Consider the following 23,262-nt stretch of genomic DNA (forward strand, 5'->3'; position numbering starts at 1 on the left):
ATTCTAGACCCCAAACAGATTCTGCAACATTGTCTGCCCAAACTGACTGTTGTGTCAGGTATCCTGCTCAAGGCAGTACTGAGATGTGAATTTGTGGACTGAAGACCAAGTCGCAGCCTTGCAAATTATTTCAATGGAGGCTGACCTCAAATGGGCTACTGATGCAGCCATGGCTCTGACATTGTGAGCCTTGACATGACCCTCCAGGGTCAACCCAGCCTGGGTATAAGTGAAAGAAATGCAATCTGCCAGCCAATTACTACTACTACTACTTAGCATTTCTATAGCGCTGCCAGGGTTACGCAGCGCTGTACAAGTTTAACATGGGGAAGGATAGTCCCTGCTCAAGAGAGTTTACAATCTAAAGGTTACAAACTATGTAGTCAGTGCCAGCCAATTAGAGATTGTGCATTTCCCGATGGTGACCCCCATCCTGTCGGGATCAAAAGAAACAAAAAGTCGGGCAGACTGTCTGTAGGGCCTTCCCACTCCACATAATAGGCCAATGTTTGCTTACAGTCCATGGTGTGCAAAGTGCTTTCACCAGGATGGGCAAAAGGTCAGGAAAAGAATGTTGGCAAGACAATCGACTGGTTCAGATGGAACTCCGACACAACATTTGGTGGAGGACTACTCTGTTGTGATGAAACTTAGTATAAGGTACATCCACTACTAGAGCCTGAAGCTCACTGACCCTACAAGCTGAAGTAACTGCCACCAAGAAAATGACCTTCCAGGTCAATTACTTCAGATGGCAGGAATTCAGTGGCTCGAAAGGAAGTTTCATCAGCTGGGTGAGAATGATATTGAGGTCCCATGACACAGGTGGAGGTTTGACAGGGGTCTTTGACAAAAACAAACCTCTCATGAAGAGAACAACTAGAGGCTGTCCAGAGATGGGATTACCCTCTAGACAATGATGATAAGCACTAATTGTGCTGAGGTGAACCCTTATGGATTCTTGAGATAAGAATGAGAGAGGTGTAGAAGGTATTCAAGCAGGGTCTGAGAAAGGCAGGAAAAAGGGTCTAGGGCCTTGCCCTCACACCAAACTTCCTCCATTTGAAAGAATAACACCTGCAAATAGGTGGGAAAATGTGGGGTACAAATGTAACAAATAAATCTTTCCTGGAAGCCAGAAAGGCTCAGGAGGCACCCTCTAGCAGACCCAAAGAAGCAAATTCTAGGCTTTCAACATCCAGGCTGTGAGGGCCAGAGACTGAAGGTTGGGATGCAGAAGAGATCTCTCGTTTTGCGTGATGAGGGTCAGAAAACATTCCAATCACGATTCTTCGGAGGATAACTCCAGAAGAGGGAACCATATCTGCTGCAACCAGTAAGGTGCGATCAAGATCATGGTCCCATGGTCTTGCTTGAGTATCAGCAAAGTCTTGACCACAAGAGGAATGGGAGGATACGCATACAGAAGACCTGTCCCCCAATGTAGGAGGAAGGCATCAATGAGCCTGAAGTCTGGAACAGAACTGAGGGACTTCGTGATTCAGTTGAGTGGCAAACAGATCCACCAAGGGGGGTGCCCCACCCTCAGAAGATTTCGCAGGCAACTCCCATGTTGAGGGACCACTCATGCTGTTGCATAACCCTGCTCAGCCTGTCGGCCACACTGTTGTTTTTGCCGGCTAGATAAATGGGCCGAAGAACATTCCATGTTGGCAAGACCAGCACCACATCAGGATGGTCTCCTGAAACAGACGGCGTAATCTGTTGCTCTCCTGCTTGTTGGTGTAATACATTGCAACCTGGCTGTCTGTTTGAATGAGCAAAATTTGGTTGCACAGCCGATCTCTGAAAGCCTTTAGACTCAAGAGTGTTCCTGATCGCGGAACCCACTGACAAAATGGCCAACGAAGCCTCGCGGAGTGCAGGAGCCATTGGCACTGAGCCCATCAAAACTGCCATCAGAGTGGGGCCAGACTGAACTCCCAGAGATGGAGTCTGGACTGATCCTTGGGATGTAATGGAAGTATGTTTTCTTCCGCTGTCTCATGCCTTCTGTTTTCAGGTTGATTTCTGGAGGGAGGGGAGGGGTGTTCCCTATCTGCCCAAAGGGTTCTAAAAGTCCAGGCCCTCTGGAGTCATGGTTAAGCATGTTCATTGATATTGGAGTGGGGAGGTGGAGGGGTGGGGTTAGGACTAATTGGTACCTTTGTATTATTTATACACTTCTCTGCATCTGTGCTGAATATGTAATATATTCATTACCATTAGATTTAAATGAACTGTGCATTAATGTCTACCCAAGGCTTTGCATAGGTAATTCATATGCACAACTCACTTCCAGAGTACACACAAATTTGTGTGCAAAAGCCAAGCCAAACTGTGCCTAGTGCACTTTACTGCATTGGCCTACAAGTTTGTATACGAGGCAATGGAGGGTGAAGTGACCTGAGCAAAGTCACAAGTGCCATAAGTGGGATCATTTTCAATCTCAGCTTTCCTCGCTTTTAGCCCATTGCTCTTAACAGTAGGCTATTCTTTCATTTAGGGGAAGAGGGAGAAAACTTACCTGGGTAGCTCCTTGATCAAATACCATATCAAATATGAAAGTCTTCTCCCTGGAACGATTTGCTCGCAAAATATCATCTGGATCTTCTGTTGGGTCTTTCAGAATTACAATCTTTTAAAAGAAATATGGAGATAAGGCAGTTAAAAGAAAGGAAAAATGTAGTGTGACCAGCAGGGCTCTCCTGTGAAAAAACAGTAGAATGAGGAATATAGTAAATAAAACCTTTATTCTTCAGGACCCGACACAGCACTGTGTTTCGGTGTAAAGCCTACATCAGGGGTCTGTACACAAGATCACTGAAGAGTATAGGAAACTGTAATCACTGGAAAACAGTCTTAATAAAGACAAGATCCAAGAAAGTAGGGTTAGCATTTCACACACTATAACAGCATATATTAAAGAATGTTCACCATTTGGGCATGATTTACAACACATTTTTTTTCTATTCCATGTCTAAGTGGAAAAACCTAATAAATCAGGTCCACAGAGGATAATTTTCAAACTGTCCACATAACTGTAAAGTTGTAGGTAATTTTTACCTGTAAACTATGTACCAGTTTTTAATATGAAAATGTGAACATATTTTCTCATTGAAAATTGCTAAAGGAAAAAGTACTCGCTCACATCCGTACCTTTTTTTGTGCAGGTATTTTTACAAGTAAAATAAACATATACCTACACAAACGATATATATACATAAACTCGCATACCCATACTCACACACTAAAAGACACACACCCACACAAAACACACTCACAAAGAGGGATTGTAAATAATTTCATGACTTATGCTCCACATGCTTTCTCACCACATATCTTCCCTCCCCTATTGCTGCCACACTCCTATCGCCTTCTGGCCTGACTCTTAGCAATTCAGATGAATATTTCATTTACTTTCTTGTAAATTCGACTGTGAAACCTACAGACTGAACCTAATTACTTTTTTAATAGTTACAAGGTACAATGACACGTAGCAGGTAATTTGATAACAGGGCGCCCAGAGTAAGATATTAACAAATACAAATGTAAATGATAGAATTCTATCATTTACACCAATTATGTGTTTGCTCTGCCTACACACATGCCCACCAGCAAGTATGCACCATCAAATTAAATCAGGATAAGACTAAAATTTTGGTATTAACCAGTCTGTTTGACCATGATCCCTGCAGCAATTTTAGCATTGACTGCATTACTTATCCATTGGAAACCACTCTTAAAATATTGGGGGTTGTTGTTAATCGGCACTTATCCTTTGAATCTTAAATTTGTTTTCAGCACTGCCAACTACTACAGTCTACAGGTGGGAGTCGAGAGATACAGTGTTAGCGCAGAGTTAATATCATCCCTAAATTTGGTTTAGATGTTTCCAGTTCCCTTGGTTTAGAGTCCAGGCAGAGAAGGTCTTGGAACCCTCTGCATTCTCTGGTCCCACTCCCAGGTCCACCCCAATCCACTGAGGACCTCTGCTCCTGCTACCCAGAGATCCCACCAGCCATCTACCAGGTGCTGAGGAGGTCTTGCAGCTCATCTGCATATTACTTCCAGCATTCTCTGGGGTGACTCCCAGGTCCACCCGATCCGCACAGGGCCTCCACTCTTGCTACTCAGCGCTCCCACCAGCCACCTACCAGTTGGCACACATCTGATGGTACACAAGACATTCTTTCCCACAGGTTTTTATTTTCCTTCTTCCTATTTCCAATGGCTCCACTACACATTCTCTTCTTGATACCAGCTTTTTGCAATCTCTTTCCCCATCTCAAGCCACTGAATATCTCCAGACCACATTGCCTATTTTCTGCATTCATCACCTCACCATTCCTTTTATCTTCTTTCCCCAGTATAGGTATTGCAGCAGTGGTGTAGTGTGATCATATCTGGATGCGCTGTAGATCAGGCGTGCTGAAGTATTTTGTGCTGTTTGTATTTGTTTTAAGTATGTATTCTCTGCATCCCACGTAGACTGCATTGCAGTAGTCTATCTTGGACAGGACAAGGCTTTGGACTAGAATTTGTAAAGTAGTTTTTGAGAAATATGCTCTTAATCTGCACAGCTTCCAGAGGGATTTGAATACTTTTGATGTGACAGCAGATGCTTGTGGTTCTAGTGTCAGGTGTTGGTTAACCAGTATTCCTAGTATTTTGACATTTGTTTCTAGTGTGTATTCGTTGGGCCTATTTGAATTTTGTTATTGGTTTGGACGGGGTGGTTATTGCCATGAACTTTGTTTTCTCTCTATTTAGTTTCAATTTGAATGTTGTGGCCCAGGTTTCCATCAGGTCAAGGGCGCGTTTGATTTCTCTTTTAGCGGCCATGGTGTTATCTGAAAAGGGGATGCAAATGGTTATGTTGTCTGCATAGAGGTATGCTTTGAAGCTGTTCACTTCTAGATTGCAGCCCAGGGGGCCCATCAGAATGTTGACGAATGATGGAGAGATGGGGGAGCTATAGAAGTGCTATAGAAATTATAAGTAGCAGTATTAGTAGTAGTAGCAGCAGCAGATAAAAAGGTGATTCTGGACTGAGAGGACAGATGCTCGTCTAGGAATAGGAGAGAAGTAAGGTGAGATGACAGTTGGGACAAGATCAAAGAAAAGGGAGATGCTGACCCAAGAAATGGGAGATACCAGATGTAGAGATGTAAGAAAGGGGAAATGCTGGATGTGGGGGGGGGGATATGAGAAAAATGGGACCTGCTGGCTGAACTGGGGGGGGGAGGGAGGGAGGGCAATGAGAGAAAAGAGGAGACACTGGACGGATGGGGAGCTGATCTTAACTGTGAATCATTTGGGCAGAAATGTATCAGTGACAGGAAGAGCAGGTTAGTGAAGCATCCCGTACAGTGCCAGCTGCACCTTCCTGCTGTCAGCTGGAACTGACTACCCTAGAAGGAGGGGGTGTTTGGAAATGTAACCACTGGCCACAGTACACCACTACAGAAGAATGTTTGCATGGTGGGGCTGTGTGTGCTGATGTAGGTTTGAGAAATATATTGATTGTGGTATGTGTTGTAAAAAAGATCCGTCAGTTTTTCTCCCCGTCTGTTTTTTTGTGCTGTGGGCCAAACTGCTGGAATGAGAACGGAATGGTCAGCACCATTCCACAACATCTGATTCCCATAGTACAGCGATGAGATTTTTTTTTTTAAAGGAGGGTTTGTTCTCCAAAAATACTGGGGACGATATTCAGACCATAGGAGTTAGACTGGCTAACTCCCGTTGTTGGCACTGAGCCTAGATATCCAATGCTGGGCCGTTTCTAGTGACCAGCACTGAATACCCAATTTATTTTTGGCTGGTTATCAATATTCAGACTTAGCTGATTACCTTTAAACAGGGCAAAGATACCCCACATTTTCACAAGACCAAATATGTCCGCTAAACTGGCTTTAAAAATCAGCGGACAAGTTCAAAGGCCAGAAAGTGAGTCAATCCCCCCCCTCCCCCCCCCCCCAATATTCAGCGCTATTTAACCAGCCAGAACAGTTGCTGACCAGTTAGTGTTTAATTGGCTATCTGCCGATATTCAGGGGGGAATAACCGTCTATCTACTAGCCACTAACCAGAGATATTCGGCGATGGATAGCCAGTTATCCCCCGCTGAATACTGGCAGATAGCCAATTAAACGCTATTTAACTGGTCAGCAGACATTCTCGCTGGTTAAATAGCACTGAATATTGGGGAGATTGACTCACTTTCTGGCCTTTGAACTTATCTGAGATATTCCCACTTCCTTTCAATGAGACAAATTTGGTGACTTTTCATCCATCCACTGGAGAGATTTTTTTGCCCCTAGACAGTTGGAAGGATAGACAATGAACTTTCTTATATACTTCTTTTCATATGCTGGAAAGCATAAAAATGAAAGCCTTTATTCCTGCAGTTAGGCATAGGAAAATATTTTGCTCATTCTGTCTCTCAACGCTTACACTAAGAGGATAACCACAAGGAGTCTAAAATTATTTTATTCAATGTTTATGAAAGGTTGTTGTTTTCTCTGTGAGTCCCATAGGATATTTACATAATCTGTAGTGTAAGGCAGTGAGTGACTCCATTCCTTGGAGGAAAGGAGTTTCTCATCCTGAAGAGTGGCTTTCAAGAGGTCACATGATATCATCTGTGTTGTTCAAAGTACTAGGTCAAAGTATTTAAGTAAAAATAAACATATATTTTAATACTTAAATAAAAGTAAAAGTACAATGAAGAACACATTAAAAATTTACTTGAGTAAAAGTAAAGAAGTAACTGCCTAATATAATAGTTTTTGAGTAAAAAAATAAAAGTACCATAACTACAGTGAATGCAACTATTAACACATTTATCTCAACAATTTTATTGCTCTACATTTCAATCTACTTCGCTTTTTGCAAAACTAAATTTTGAAAATGACCTGTCACTCATGTGAGTGCACTTGTGAGTCATTAATTCACCACAGCTAAAAAGGTGCTCAATAACCGCACCATCAGGAATAGGATTGTTCAGCCTCTCCCCAGGCCTAGAAAAGTTGAATTTAATAAAATCCCATATGGGAACGCTGGGCACTAATGGGCTAATCAAAAGCATCACAAAGCATGGTACATAATAAAAAGTACAGTAATACATAATATTTAACAAATGAAGATAGGGAGGACCAGATGGCTACCTTACAAAATTCCCCCAGACAAAATACTCTGAGCACCTCCTAGGATGAAGCCTGCTTTTGTCAAGTGATCCTGAAGACACACCTCCTACTACTCATCAGTACTTGTAGATCTTTCTGTAAGTCAGCTGAAAAGATTGCCCTCTAAGCCTCCTGGACAAGGAGAATCTGGTTCCTGCTTCCCTCTTTTGAGGCCCACTGAATAAGACAAATAGCCTATATAAGCTGCTAAATGGATTAGTCACTTTAAAATATTTAAGAACTTGATGAATATCTAAGCAACAAAGGGACTTAAGTCTTCCACCAACATTCTTCCTTAGGAAATGCTAGGGGAGATATTGTCTAAATCAAGACAAATAATGTCAAGTACCTAGTCTGCACCATTCCTATATAATCACAGTACTGATATACTTGCAAAACACTCTGTTCTCCATTTGCTTGTCACTTGATATGCATCTGGACTAGTCTAGTAGGATAAGGAACAGAATTTTATGTTCAGAAGCAAGAATTTATAAAATCGCCCAAGGTACTTGTATATAAACTAAGTGCATTCAACCTGTAAATGCATAGGTTTGTCCAGCCTAAGTGCAGGGATTCCCAGGGATGGGATTTGCACTTATGTGTGTATTTTACAAAATATGTGCTGGGATGATCATAAAGCTATCTTACCTCCTTATCCTCAATATTCAGGGCCAACCACCCTCTACAAGCCAGTGAGACAACCTTGCAAAGGCTTTATTAGGCAATGGCTCGTATTTCCAGAGCCTCACACAGCAGGGCAACACTAATGTTTCTCAACATAAAATACAGGGAATCTTTATATCACTAATTTGGTGTTCTTTCTTCTTTTCCTTGTTGCAAGATCAGCAAGGTCCTACTTAGAAGTGTAGTATATCAAATCCCATCCCTTTCCAGATCTTAAAAATAATCCTTTTCTATTACAGTAAAACAGTAGATACTCCTGCCTCTATTCCCCCTTTCATTTTCTGGTATAGATGGCATTCCAGTCCAGGTTTTCAGCCACACCAAGCCCACACACAGCAGTGGCTTAATATACAGTCCATGTGCTGGAACTGCAGTCTCCATTTTCTAGTACTGTCCAGCCAGGGGCGGCCCGACCATTAGGCCACCTGAGGCAAGTGCCTCAGGCAGCACTCTTTCGGGATGGAGGATCATGACCCATGTTTGCTATACATTCCTGAGATCCTTGAACGACATGCTTTAAGCTAAGTGTACCATTTTTTGTCATTGAATTTATGAGAAGAGAATCATTAACATTGCCGATTCATATAAAAACTGTTTTAATTATAAAAGAAAAAAAAAAAAGATAAAAAAAAACAAGCATTTTGACCTATGAGGATTAAGGTGAATCATGCATGAGTTGAGATACTCGTGTGAAACAAGTCACCACTTTAGAATACTTATGTACTACTACAGGGTAGCAGTTCTGTATGTAAAGTGTAATTGACAGCGTTAAGCTTTTTTGTGTCTTAGTGTGGAGTGCTCCTGCTGATATTTTTGACCTTCTAAATTTGAACATATCTCAGAACAGCATTTCCCCCAGCACTATTTTTAATACCCAAAGTAGAACCATAAACTCCCTAAGAAGCAGTCTCACTTTATGTCTTCCTGCATACTTCTTTTGCCATTGAATGGCATGCATTCCTCCACCAAAGGACTTTTAAATACCTCAGGTTCCTTGGGCAGCTGACATGGCAGCCTCCTAGAGGCCAAACTCTTCCCTTCCTTCCCAGCTATATATTGTGGAGACCAAGTGACTCCCCAGGCTCATGTGCCTGTGTCTAAAAAAACAAGCAAGGAAAGGGAACATTATTTACATTGGATAAACGAAAACGGTAACGGAATTCAAACATGCGTGGGATAAACATAAAGGAATCCTGCTCAGAAGGAATGGATCCTAAAGAGCTTAGACGAGATTGGGTGGCAAAGCCGGTGGCGGGAGACGGAGATGGTGCTGGGCAGACTTGTACGGTCTATGCCAGAGCCGGTGGTGGGAGGCGGGACTGGTGGTTTGGAGGCGGGGATAGTGCTGGGCAGACTTATACGGTCTGTGCCAGAACCGGTGGTGGGAGGCGGGGCTGGTGGTTGGGAGGCGGGGATAGTGCTAGGCAGACTTATACGGTCTGTGCCCTGAAAAGGATAGGTACAAATCAAGGTAAGGTATACACAAAAAGTAGCTCATGTGAGTTTATCTTGTTGGGCAGACTGGATGGACCGTGCAGGTCTTTTTCTGCCGTCATCTACTATGTTACTATATTGGATAACCACCCACTATTTTGGTGAAACCCTTTTCCTTTCCGCTTGTGCTGTGAGTCTTCAAGGAAATAAACACTGTTTTAAATTCCTCTCACACGTGAGATGAGTTACTAATCAAGCACCTAGGAGCTTGCTAACTAATTAGACTACCCCTCCCCCCCCCCCCCCCCCCCCCAATGTCTTCAATCACATATTCCTTCTAACTCCAGCCCTACCGCCTGCTTGGAATTGTAGTCCAGCTTTCTCAAAGAAGCCCATGCTTTACTCTTCCTCACGTTTAAGGAGTAGAAGTTAATATTTACTTTTACCCCTACCTCTCTCATGTGACAAGCACCTCTTAACTGCTTGTCATAGCACATAAGGAAAGGAGAAGGGAATGGTACTTGATATAATGCCTTTCTGTGTTTTTTGCAACTACATTCAAAGTGGTTTACATACAGGTACTTATTTTGTACCTGGGGCAATGGAGAGTTAAGTGACTTGCCCAGAGTCACACGGAGCTGAAGTGGGAATTGAACCCAATTCCCCAGGATCAAGGTCCACTGCACTAACCACTAGGCTACTCCCCTAAGCATATAAAATACAGTGGAAAAGTTGTGCACGCCTCAGAGCAGGTGTAATTTTGTGCAGGAATTTTCCAGGAGGCAATTTTAAGTGCTAAATTTTACAATGGTACTTCTGTCACATGTTCTCTTTATAAATTATAAAATAGGTATTACTTAAATCTATGTTAGGCACCCTGTTAGGAAATTATTCTCCTATATGCCCTCACTTTCTAGTAGGTACAGCTTTGTTTTTCACATTTCTTTCATATTTTCCATGATATCAGTTATCCTAAACATCACAGTACTTGGGTTCTTCTGTGTTCAGGTAGAGAGGAAAGTTGAGATCAATTAAATAAAAAAATAATCACAACCACAGTTGCATTCAAAATAGCCGATAGTCAAGACTACATACAGAGCAGTGACAAATAATCACCTGCCTTCAGCTATTTTATTTTTGACAGGCCATTGGAATTCATTTTACCATTTACTTGATCCCTTTCTGAACTCTTTCTCTTCACACACTTCTCAAACTACTCAGAGTTCCTTACTCACTTGATCACCCAGTTTGTGGGCTATGATAGTGGCTCCTTCATCCAGTTCAGCTTCATTAATTGGGCGAATACGCACAGCAACCTTCAATCAGAAAATATCAGTCCAGTTTATTATGAACATTTCTTATCCCTTTTCTGAAATATGTGGAGAAAAGCAAAGATACTTATCTGTAGCAGGTATTCTCTGAGACCAGCAGGCCTTATATTCTCACATGTAGCTAACGTGATCTGCGTTGCTCTGACCGGAGCTTCTGACAAGTGTTTACAGAGCTCTTTGGGGTGTAAGTCATGCTCCAGAATGCCTTCCTGCCCGCCTCAAGACAGCAGGACCATCAGTACAATACTACAGCATAAAAGACAAGAGCAGTCAACTCCAAGGGAGGTGGGAGGTTATGTGAGAATATAAGGCCTGCTGTCCTCAGAGAATACCTGCTACAGTATCTTCGCTTTCTCAGAGGACAAGAAGGCCTACAATTCTCACATGTGGGAATCCCTAGCTACCAGGCTCACTGAAAACAATAACCATTGGTCAACTGGATCATGCAATAGCGAGGTAAAACACAGATTAACCTGCTAAATCCGACATACTATGCACCGAGGATCACAAGTACAGGCTCATGTAGAGCTGGTACAATTGGATATGGGAGATGAGCTTCGAGACCTGATAAATCTTCCGCCCAAAAGAATCCAGGGTTCTAGCTTCTCTGCCAGGGGGCATCAAAGCATAGTACCTAGAACTCCTGGTCCTTTTGATTGTGGACTTCACTACTAGGAAATGATGAGGCAACTGAGGCCTATCAAACCCAGGGGAAGACTGAATCTGGTACATAGTGTCAATCTTCTTCTTGAAAAGGACAAGAACTGACAGAGGGGATTCCCAGTTCTTCACTTGAACGTCCTGTAAGATCTCATGAAGCAGAACCATCACAACCTCTCTAGGAGAACACTCGTAGTTCAGGACCTCAAACATCTTAGCCCTGGGCTCATCCTCTACTTCCAAAGGAATTGAAGCACCATTCGCCATTTCCTTAACAAAAGATTGGAAAAAAAGGCTCTCAGGTGGAGACCTTCTCCTTTCCTGTGGAGGTGTGGGGATTAGACGGGATGTCTTAAGACTCCTCCTCCAACTTCCATGAGCACTCCTCATCAGTGTCAGCCAGGAACTCCTCATGGGAGGGCTGTGACCGAGACCCCCTTGATGAAGAGGAACCATATCCCTGAGAGGGGCGTCGAGGTGTCGGCTCCCGCCTTGACTCCGGCAAAACTTAATCCATTGATGCCTAGGGGCTGCCAACACAGGTAGCAGTCAACACGGAGACTGCAAGAAGCACCGGCGTCGAAGACCTCACTGCAAGCTGATGGTTATGCAGGACAGCAGCAAGAAGCATGACAGGTGCAAGCACCCCAGATGCCAATGCACTCTGTTATATAAACCCCACCAAAAGCTCAGGGAGCAAGGCCTGGAGGTACTTATCAAGGGCCAACATTAGGAAAAGCTAGGGTGTCGGTGTAGAAGCAGGCTGCTGAATTTGTGGGATCTAAGCTGGTGTCTGGTTCTGGCTGCCTGGCGATCCACACATCGGCACCTCCTGTATAGAGGGGGAGTGGTCCTCCTGGCACCGAAGCTTCTTGGGTGCCGGGGAATCCTTCAGTGCCCCGGAGTTCCCAGCACCATGTGTCAAAGGTCATCAATGCCAATGCTTTTCCAATGCTTGGCATTGATGCTCCTCAGTGCCGACGAAGACGATATCAAGTCCTCACATCATCTCGGGATTGGGTCCCAATGCTGATTGGCCTCTGGGGGGCCTGCATAATGGCCAGCATCAAGGCAGGTGGAGACCCACTTGATGCACGGTCACTCCCAGTGTCTAAGGGTCTCGCAGCTATACGGACCAATGCCGAGGTTTCAGGCCTGGCTCCAAAACGTTTCTCTGTGTTCTTTTCTTCATACGAAGACACAGAAGACAGTTAGAAGGGATATGCTCAGGCCCCAAACACTGACAACACCAAGAATGGGTGTCTTTGCAGAAATGATCCTATTGCACCGGGTACAGTGCTTAAAGCTAATGGTAACCTTTGATGACATGGAAAGAAAAAAAGCCATGGCACTAGACTCAATGGTGCCAAAAAAGGGACAAAGCCCCACAGAAAAATTAAGGGAAGAACCTGACCAAAATTCAGGCCTAAATGTGGCCTACTGAGCTCAGTAAAATAAAAGTAAAAAAAAAGGGGAAAATAAACTAAAAGGGTAAGGGAAAGGGAAAAAGAATACCCCGAACCATGTACAGAATAAAACAAATTAAATAGAAACTGGGAAGGCACAAAAAGAAACTCTGTTAGAAAACAGAACCAGCAGCTGTGAGGAGTGTCACGATTGTGACTATGTCCATGCCTATGCTCACCTCGCCCACCCACCCTCCCCCCCCCCCGGTGGCCAGGTCTGGTGGCTGCTATGGACTGCTTTCCTTCTGTTCCAGAAGTCATTCTAGTCCAGTCCAGATCTTCCAGTCTGCCGGACTTGCTTGGGTGGTTTGTAACTAAGCAGCACCCTTACCTGTGACTTCATCAGTGATTGCCTTTATTAAGCACCTGGAAGCCCTTCAGCTTTGCCTTTGCAACGAGGTCTTCAGATGAGTTTGTGTTTGTTGCTTGTTCCAGTGTCTCTGCTTGTGGCTGCTTTGAGTGCAGCCTTCTGCCTTGTTTGTGGCTGCTTTGAGTGCAGCCTTCTGCCTTGTTTGTGGCTGCTTTAGAGTGCAGCCTTCTGCCTTGTTTGTGGCTGCCTATCCTTAGCTTCCCCTTTCCTTTGCTTGTTCCAGTGTCTCTGCTTGTGGCTGCCTTGTGTGCAGCCTTCTGTCCTGCTCTGTTATTTGTCTGTACAGTCTAGCTTATTTAGAATCCCGTATCCTGTGTGTGTATCCTGAGTCTTTACCCTGTTTTCAGTCAGCTTGTTTAGAATCCTGTATCCTGTGTGTAAATTCTCAGTCCTACCCTGTTTCAGCCAAGCTTGTTTGTATCCTGTGTGAGAATCCTGAGTCCTAACCCTGTCTCAGTCAAGCTTGCTTGTATCCTGTGTGAGAATCCTAACCCTATCTCAGTCAAGCTTGCTTGTATCCTGTGTGAGAATCCTAACCCTGTCTCAGTCAAGCTTGCTTGTATCCTGTGTGTGAATCCTGAATCTTGTTGTTCTAGTCTTCCTGTTCCAGGATTACTTATGTCCCTGCTCTATCCTATAAGTCCTGCCGGCTGCCCGCACCTAGGGGCTCAACCCCTAGGGAACGGCGGTCAAGCGCAGGTGAAGTCCGGCTACTCCAGCCCTACTTATACCAGTCTGTCGGTGTTCAGTCTTGCTCCCTTCTTGGGGGTGGTTTGCCTGCTGCTGCCGGTTATCGACAACGACCCAAGGGCTCACTACTCCTGACGATTGTGACAAGGACAGAAGAGAAAAACATGTCTACTCCTCACCATGGAAAAATACAGAACTGATGGTCCCGTGCTCTCGCAATGGGTGGGAAGGCACTCATGCATGCATGCTGGAACGCAACTCACACCCCCACAAGAGCACTGTAAAAGCTTGTCACAAGCTCTGGAGCGGGTAACGTGGATCGCGCAACCTACATGTAAGAATCATAGGCCTGTTTGTCCTCAGAGAATGTGTTCTTACCTTGTAATTTCTTTTCCTCAAGTCTTGCTAGATCAGTCCAGGCCTACAGGTTATATCCCCCTATCAGTAGAAGAAGGCAGACATTTGAAGATTCTGATTGCATTATCAGTATAACAGGTGCAGCCACTCAACAGAGAGACCAAAACAATTAAGAGGAAATAACAAGAAAATGAAAACAAACCAGAATAGAAGCCCATAGGGCTACCTTTGCAGAATTCCTCAGTCTTCTGTGGTGGGTCTTGGACTGGTCTAGTAGGAGACAAGGAAAGGTAACAAATAAGAACAAATTTCACCTTATTTATCCTTCTAGACCAGTCCAGACCTATGGAATTTATCAGAACTTTTATCCCACAGCGTGGGTGTAAGACACAACACCTTCCAGGACTACCCTACCAAAAGCACTGTCCCACCTAACCCAAATATCAAGCTTATAATGTTTGGCAAAAGAATGGATTATAATGTTTGGCAAAAGAATAGAGGAAGGACTATGTTGCAGCCATGCAAATGTCTCCCAGAGCAACAGCCCTTGCTTCAGTCCAGGACACTGCCTATAACCTGATGCAGGGAGCCCTAAGGCCCCAAGGAATCTTTCTTTTTCTTTCTGAAGAATGTAGGCTGACTCAATAGTCAACTTAATTCAATGTGCACTCAAGACTTTGAGGCCACGTGTCCCCTGCAAGGAACTTAAAAGAGGACAAAAATAAGATCCGACATCCAAGTAGCAGAGAAGCACCCTATGAACATCCAGCTTATGGAGTGTCTATGATGGTCCTGACATCAAGGACCTCTGAAAGGCAGGGAGAGAAACTGGTTCTAATAAAAGGAAGAAACCACTTTTGGCAGAAAAGAGGGGCCAGTACACAGCAAAACAAATCAGAAGAGAAGCTAAGCAAACAACCACAAGGAAAAACGGCTTTAAGAGTGAAATCTTTCAGGAAAGCCTCAAAGGGGGACCCAGTAAGGCCTGACAGCAACAAACTGAGATCCCATAGGGGCACTACCATTCAAAGTGGGGGTTGAATCAACTTAACCAGTCATAATAAATGCACCACATCCAGTTGGGCTACAACAGAGGCTCCACCAACTTTGTCTCAGAAGCAGGTGAGTGCTGCCACCTATGAATTAAGCACAAGGATATGATCCAGACCACCCTGTACCAATGATAAGAAGTGGTCCATGACAACTGGTTTAATTACAGTTCATCTAATAGCCTATCTGTCTAATGGCCATTTACCTGAAATATATGACAGCTAATGAAACAATTAGCCTAAAAGTCAATCAGTCTAATGAAACATTTGCTCTAAAATCAAACACATAAGCAGAAACAACATACATACAAGTTTTCAAGAATTATGTGTGTCATCAATATCAATATCAACACATACTTATATATACCACTGCCCTCCCCAAATGGGTCCAGTGCGGTTTAGACATCAGCAAATAAGCAGAGCAAAACTAATACAATTTCAAATACAAAACCAAAATACAGCAAATTCAATTATATCTAGCCATAATCAAACTGAGATCAAGAAAACAAAAAGGTCTTAATTTTCTTGCAAAAAGAAAAGTAACTAGCATCTGTTCTATGTCAATGGGAAGCGCATTCCAATAAGGAATCAGAAAAGATGGTCTTAGCTATATCTTAAGAAATTGACTCCCTTTAAAATTACTGGGTGTAATATCAACAGACCACATAGTCTCTCTGAAAACCTGTCTAAAGAAAACACGATCAAATCAGTAATCAAAGAAGAAGAAAGGTTATAAATTGTTTGACAAAATAAATATAGTGGTTTGTATAGTATTCTTTGAGGTACCAGGAGCCAAAGTAACTGAATTCTATAAGATAAAATACTGTTAAAGATTAGAATAATAGCAGTATTTTGAATCAGTTGCAGTTTTCTTAATAGCTTAACAGGTAAGTTCAAGTAAAGAACGTCATAGTAATCTAGGTGCGGGAAAATTAGCATTTGAACTAATAACGTATAAACAGACCAAGTAAAGTATGACCTAATCAACCTTAATGGTCTTAGTTTAAAGATCATTTTCTTCCAGTTGGCTAATTTGTAGTTCATAGGTCAAAGATGAATCCAAAATCACTCCATGCACTTTCGCTTTGGTTTCAACAGGAAAAGTGATATTCTGCATTAAAGCTATCTCTTTAGGGGCTACCAAACCAGGGCTACAAAAAACATAAAATCTTGGTTTTGTTAAGAGTTTAATTTCAACAAATTTACAGAAGCCCAACTTTGAATCTTTTCCATCCATAGAGAAAGCCTGTCCATAGTATCCTGTATATTCTATAATGTGGGCACTAAGAGTAAGATGATATCTGCTTATGACAGTAACAATTCTCTAGGATTAAAATATAGGTCACCTGAAGAAGTTAAAAAAATTTTTTTTTAAAGGAGGTTTGACAAAGGGGAACCACAACCAGAAGACCAAGAGTGGGAAAGAACATTATCCTTCTTAACAACAACTCCTATTCTGTAAAAATTCCCAAAATCACTTCAATACTACACCCCTCCATCCCACTGCACTTAGTTTTGTCAATAGAAGATCATGATCCACCACATCAAATGCGGCGGATATATCAAACTGCAGTAGTACTATCTGCTCTCCTCAACACAAATGTTTCCTTTGGACAACAAAATAAATTGAATAACAGCCCCCTCTGCAATCCTGTGGCAGCAAAAGCTCAACAGCTCACAGAATGAGCAGGCTACACAAGGTATCCCTAACTGACAGTTGCTTGAGCCCTGCCCTGCAGGGAGACACCATAAAGGCATCTAAAATAGATTCTGTGAACTTGAGCATATAACCCAGCTGAACCACCTCTACTCTTAGTGAAACAGGCAAAGTCTGCTTCCCACCAGTTCCACTGTGATGGGGACCATCTGAATCTCATTAGGAGCCCTGGGTCCCTCTGGCAGGGTTGACAGAGGGAAAGGAGTCTGAGCTACCCAGCCTTCTTGCAAAAACAAGGCACAAAAGGAATTCTTCTTGCTGGAACAGGGATGGCCCCAATCTCTAAGCTGAATCTTCCCCGCAGATGCCCTAGAGGGCCTCGCTCTGTTCTCTGGGAGTCACTGAGACCTGGCTTCCCCCAGAAATGCTTTTTGGCCTACTCTATTCATAAACCTCACCAAAGAGCAAATGGCCATAGAAGGGTGTGCTTAGATGCAGCATCAAATGACCAGTTTCTAAACCACAGCTATCTACAAGCTACCATACCCAAGGCCAGCAAGCATGAACAGATGCAAATGATATCACACAATATATCTGCCACAAAGGCCCCTGACTCCAAAAGGGCTGCTCCTAGTGATGGAGGAAGCTGTTGGATCCAACATAGAACCACCTGGATCTCTTAACCACCATATACTGCTGCCTGAACCCCCAATGCCAAGACAACGAAGTCGTGAGCTTCTGGAATGGTAGTATTCTTGGGGACTGCCAACATCTGAGTGTCTACCTTAGAGATTATGAACAACCTTTCCAGGTCATCCCAAAGAAAGGGATACAACTTGTTCATTAGTCTTGTCTCCTGGAGAACAGGTCCAGGGCCTCCCACTCTACCAGCACCAACCTTGTTAGAGCCTTGGGAAGGGGAAAAGTTTTTAAAGGCCTCTTTAGGCCCTCCAAAATACGGTACCCTTCCAAGCTGGATTCCACCGCTGTAGACGGTATCACAAGGACTGCCAACACCTCATCTATGAAGGAAGACAACTCCTCTCAAAAAAATAAACACATTACAACTTATGCAGAATCTATGTCAGGAGATACCTCCCAAACTCTGGAAAGGAGCCACCAGAGAGGAACCCATCCTGGAAAAAAAACTCATGTGCCTCCAACCATCCTCCTCGAAGGAGGATAGGAAACTTTAGATGGACCAGCAGTTCCACCACCTCCGGAAACCATGGTCATTTTACATAGAGACTAGAGGTCCCTTGGAGCCCTGGGACCTGAGACCTGGGGTAGTTCCCCCCCCCCCCCCAGCTATGCCCTTGTAGCCCTAAGAGAGCCTGCCTAAGACAGACAGAAGGGCTGAAAACTGGGGACCTAATAAGGACAATGGGCCCCCCTCCAGGTTCTCACCATGACAATTCCAGCAGAAGAGGCAACCCCTAGTTGATCCCCCCTCCTCAAAAGGGGGAAACCTACTCACCTCAGACAGAATGTGCAAAATTAGGTCTGGGTGCAAACTGTCTGCCTTTCCCACTATAATTAATTCATTGACAACAAAAATGGAGTGTGCTTTTGCCCCCGGGAACAGTCCTGGGTGCTCCCTACAGTTTCCTCATGTGATGCCATCCAGACACTGCTGCAGTAGAGACACACTCCTCTTCCAGCCTCTAAAGAAGAAAAATCAACTGCCCCAGGTCCAACTACAGCAAGTCTTCCGCCTGCCTGAGCAAGGCTGGTCAAGACTGCTGTTCCCCTCTCATTTCTCTCTTCTTTTTTTTTTAAACTGTATTCCCTGTCAGGGAGCAAAGCAGTAACCTACCTCCAAATATTTACTTTTTTCAGAGCTTTGGGGGGGAGGGTGGTGATAGAGGTGGGATTGGGGTAAGGAGGGGGGACTTGCTCCTGCTATGTGGCACCACAGGCAGTCTGGTACAGAGTGCACACAGTGAAGGCCCATAAATAGAAGCACAGGGCCACTGACACATAACAACCATCCCTCCTCTACCTCAACTAGTGGACTGGCCCTGGCTCAGACCCTAGGAGGGAGTGCCCTGGTGAGACTTCAACCAAAGAGAAAGTACCAAAAGCTGAGAAAAAGAACTGCAAAAAAGAAACTGCTTGCACCATCTGCTGGAGGTAGGAAATACTGGATTATTTCTGGCTACACCACCTGTTAGAGTGATGATGTCATTGGAATCTAAGTTTATCTCTATCTGTTGATAGGAGGAGCATAACCCTTAGGTTTAGACTGATCTAGCGATAAGGAATCAGTACTTAAAGATGTTTGAAACAGTACAACCTGATTTTGTTTTCTGATTAAAAATATGTTCAAATGATTAAAACACAGACACACAGGGCCACCCAACTACTTAGGTAGTGCCAAGGCAACCATCAGCTTTTCTAAAGCTGCCGAAGGGCCCGCGCTGGATTCAATAAGGCTTTTTAAACAAGCTGACTGTGCCAGAGAGGGTGGGAACGGAAGTCACTGAACATTTTGGGGGGAGGGGAGGAGAGATACTGGACATCTCAGGGAGGTGAGGTAGGGAAGGAGAGCTTGCTGGACACCTCAGGGGGAGGATGATGCACACCTCAGGAAAGGGAGGGCAAATCTGAGACAGACTATTTGAAGAACCCACCGGTTGGACGTGAAAAGGGGCCACCTTTCATGAAAAAACTTTAGCCTCTGCCCGACTGGCAAGTCATCCGACATGAACACTTGGACAGCAGCTATGCTCTGCTGGAGCCAGTCAAAAGCTCAGCCCTTGCTTTGACTAGGGAGCAGCAGAAGCCATAGGTGCATGCTGTTAACAAGAATGAGCACGCTGGGGCAGAGCCTAAGAGGCAAGAGGCGGTGGCATACCTATGCCTCTTAAGTAGTAGGCACTCCTTCTCAACTTGCCAAAGACCTCCTAGAGGAGGAGGCAGATGCAGGAGGTGTCCGGCGGGAGAGAGAAGAGATGGCATCAGTATGTTTCTTGATCTGGTCCACAACCTCTTCAACCATCACTTCCAAAAGGTTATCCCCACTGCATGTGGCATCCACCAATCTCTGCTGAACCACCAGTTCCAAGTCAGAGACACACAGCCATGAGAGTCTATGCATCACTATATTTTGGGAAGAGATCCTAGATGCCACATCAAAAGTGTTGTAGGCACCCCTACCCAAGAGTTTATGACACACCTTCTGCTGCTTAGTTAACTACGAAAGTGGCTCAGCCTGCTCTGATGGGAGTCAGCCAAATCTAGCATCTTGCGCACAGAGTCCCACAAGTAGACACTCATGAAAAGCTGGTAAGATTGTATATGTGACTATGTTAAATTGTACAGCGCTGCGTAACCCCAGTAGCGCTTTAGAAATGTTAAGTAGTAGTAGTAGTAGTAAGCATAGAGGCCTGAAACATCTTCCTTCCAAAAGAGTCCAAAGTTCTAGCTTCTCTGCCAGGGGGCACCAAAGTACAGTCCTTAGACTCTTGGCCCTTTTGAGGGTGGCTTAAACCACAAGGGAATAATGAGGCAACTGAGGCTTATCAAACCCCGTGGTGCTGTGAATCCAGTACATGGTATTGATCTTTTTGGGCAGTACTGGGACAGACAGAGGGGACTCCCAGTTCCATATAAGAATGTCCTGCATGATCTCGTGCAGCGGTACAGTCACAGTCTCTCTAGGAGGAGACCTATAGTCCAGGATCCTCGAGCATCTTGGCCCTGAGCTTGTCCTCCACCTCCAAAGGAAATGGAATGGCAGCCACCATTTCCTTGACAAAAGAGGGGAAGGAAAAGCTCTTGGGTGGAGACTTTCTCCTTTCCTGTGAAGGGGAGGGGTTGGAAAGGATTGAGAAGTATTACAGATCCTCCTCTGACTCCCATGAGCGCTCATCATTGTCATTCAAAAACTCCTCATGGGAGGGCTGAGACCGAGCTTGCTTCAACTTAGAGGAACAATGTCCTCAAGAGGGGTGCTGTGGAATCGGCTCCCACCTCGACTCCAGCGAATCTTCCTCCACTGACGTCGAGGGGGTACTGGCTTGTGTGGCAGTTGACACTAGGGTCACAAGTGACAACGATGTCAAAGGCCACACTGCAAGCTGAGGACCAAGCGGGCCGCAACGGGAGGCATGGTAGGCACAAGCACCCCCAATGCCGATGCACTCTGATGAAAAAGCCAGCCAGCAGCTCATGGAACAAGGCCCGGGTGCACTCATCGAGGGCTGACACCAGGAAAGGCTGGGGCATTGGTTCAGAGACAGCCTGCAGAACTGCTGGAGTTGAAATAGGAGGCTGGTCTTGTCTGCTGGAAGACCGATGCATCAGCATCTCTTATATGGAGGAGCAGCGGTCGGTCCTCCCAGCACCAACACTTCTCGGGTGCCAAATCTCTCAATACCCTGGAGCTCCCTGCATCGAATCCCATTGCCTCGGGGTGGGATCTGACTCAGGCCGGTCCCAGGGGCCCTACTCAGCAGAAAGCATCGAAGCAAGTGAAGACCCACTCGATGCACAACTGCACCCAGTGTTGACAGGTCTAGCAGCCATACGTACCGATGCTGTCAATGCCAATGCCGATGTTGAGGATTCAGACCAGGCTCCAAAAATCCACTCCCACGGAGAATCTCTCGCCAACTGAGTCCTTTTCTTCATACGAAGACACAGGACACAAAAGGACTATGGTTAGACCCTAGGCACTGAAGACACCAAGAATGGGTGCCCTTGTCAGAGATGGTCCGCTTGCACTGAGTACAGTACTTAAAGCCACTGGGAACTTTAGTGGATATGGAAGGAAATCTTCAGCCAAATCAAATGACTTGATGGTGCCTCAAAAAGAGGAAAGGCACCAGAGGAAAAGATAGGGAAAACACGATCGAAGTCAAAGCCTAAAAATGGCCCAGTGACGCAGAAAAAGAAATAACACTTAGAAGCAGGAAAAAGAACTAAAAACAGTAAGGAAAGGAAAAGGAGTCACCCAAACAGGGAAACAAGGGCAGCATGAAAAACATGCCAAAAGGCATTCAAAAAAGCTCTTTGGACTGAGCTGTGAACAGCTGAAAAAAAATGACCGTTCTCCACCACGGTAGAAAAGAACTGCATTAATCAAGCTCTCGCGGCGGGCAGGAAGGCACTCACGCAGTAGCTCGTTATAAGCTCTGGACTGGGCAACGCGGGATACATGAGAATAAATAGGCCTGCTGGTCCTCGAAGAATAAGAATTAATGAAATCTGAGTAGAGAGGTAGGAAAAAAATGGAAGAAACCTGAAAGGAACAAATCAATATTGGACCTGGATGTAGTGGAGAAAGTGAAGACAACAGGAGGAGAGTGAAAATTGACACTGAGACCAACACAATTAGAAAAGTTAAATGGCCAGACAAGAAAGGTAGAAAAATAATTTTATTTTTAATTTAGGGAAAGTGAAAGGGAAATGGGACTTAATATTTTTATTTTATTACATTTGTACCCCACGCTTTCCCACTCATGGCAGGCTCAATGAGGCTTACATGGGGCAATGGAGGGTTAAGTGACTTGCCCAGAGTCACAAGGAGCTGCAGGGGGAATCAAACTCAGTTCCCCAGGATCAGAGTCCACTGCACTAACCACTAAGCTACTCCTAGTGGTAGCTGTGTTAGCCCACGTTAAAGGTTACTAAATAAAAATTAAAAAATGGAAAATAAGGTAACACATTTCTGTTGGATTAACAATATTTTGACTAGCTCTCAGGGCTCAAAATCTCCTTCCTTAGGTCAGGACAGTATACTATAACAGCAGTGTAGTGCCCTGAACTAAAGGAGGAGGTTTTGGTCTCTGAAAGCTAGTCAAAAAATATATTTAGTCTAATAAAAAGGTCTCACCTTATTTTACTTTTTTTGTCAATTTTTAATGCAGTGATTGAAATATACAACTGCCAGCTTTATATTTTGCACAGTGCGGGGAGGGGGGGGGGGTCATGCATCCCTGGTTCATTTCTTTGGTGTTGCACTGCATGCAGAGTCTGACTTCTTGAGGATTTAGTTCAATTTTTGTGTACATATTTCTGTTTTTAGTTTGTGGTTACTTATTCTATACTTTGTGAAGATCTACCTGAAGGTATACCTGTGTTCTGCATGTGTGGAAAAGACCAGGTATTCTGTTAACATCGAATGGGCTTGGACGAAAGACTTGTTCTACGAAAGAAGGGATTCCCTAGTGCTGCGCAGAAGTCCTTCACCAGTGTTCCTTGCTTTAGCCAAAAAGATTTAGAGGAGTAATTGGGGAGAAATTTTGTGCCTCATTCTCTGATTTTTAAAATGGCCTTAAAAAAATGTTAAGATGGCTCTTATACACTGGAATTTTGTAGAATATACCACTTAAGGGAGAAGAAATCAACGTGGACTACCGTTAAGACAT

The 23,262-nt window shown here is 44.3% G+C and overlaps 1 protein-coding gene across 2 annotated transcripts in view; it reads right to left on the bottom strand.

The window, feature by feature from the left end:
- The window catches only part of LOC115476519 (kinesin-like protein KIF19), a 128,067-nt gene that overhangs the window by 102,561 nt on the left and 2,244 nt on the right, over nt 1-23,262 (bottom strand). Inside the window, exons 1-3 of one of the 2 annotated variants that reach the window (XM_030212934.1) lie at nt 10,544-10,593; nt 7,255-7,367; nt 2,528-2,638 (exon numbers count right to left, since the gene is read on the bottom strand). In XM_030212934.1, the coding sequence (XP_030068794.1) occupies nt 2,528-2,554 (27 nt within the window). In that variant the 5' untranslated portion in view covers nt 2,555-2,638; nt 7,255-7,367; nt 10,544-10,593. Of the gene's footprint in view, nt 1-2,527; nt 2,639-7,254; nt 7,368-10,543; nt 10,625-23,262 lie in introns of those variants that run through there. The other variant, XM_030212933.1, reaches the window with a different exon arrangement.

The sequence above is a fragment of the Microcaecilia unicolor genome, chromosome 8 (assembly GCF_901765095.1).
Source record: "Microcaecilia unicolor chromosome 8, aMicUni1.1, whole genome shotgun sequence".
Taxonomy (NCBI): Eukaryota; Metazoa; Chordata; class Amphibia; order Gymnophiona; family Siphonopidae; genus Microcaecilia; species Microcaecilia unicolor.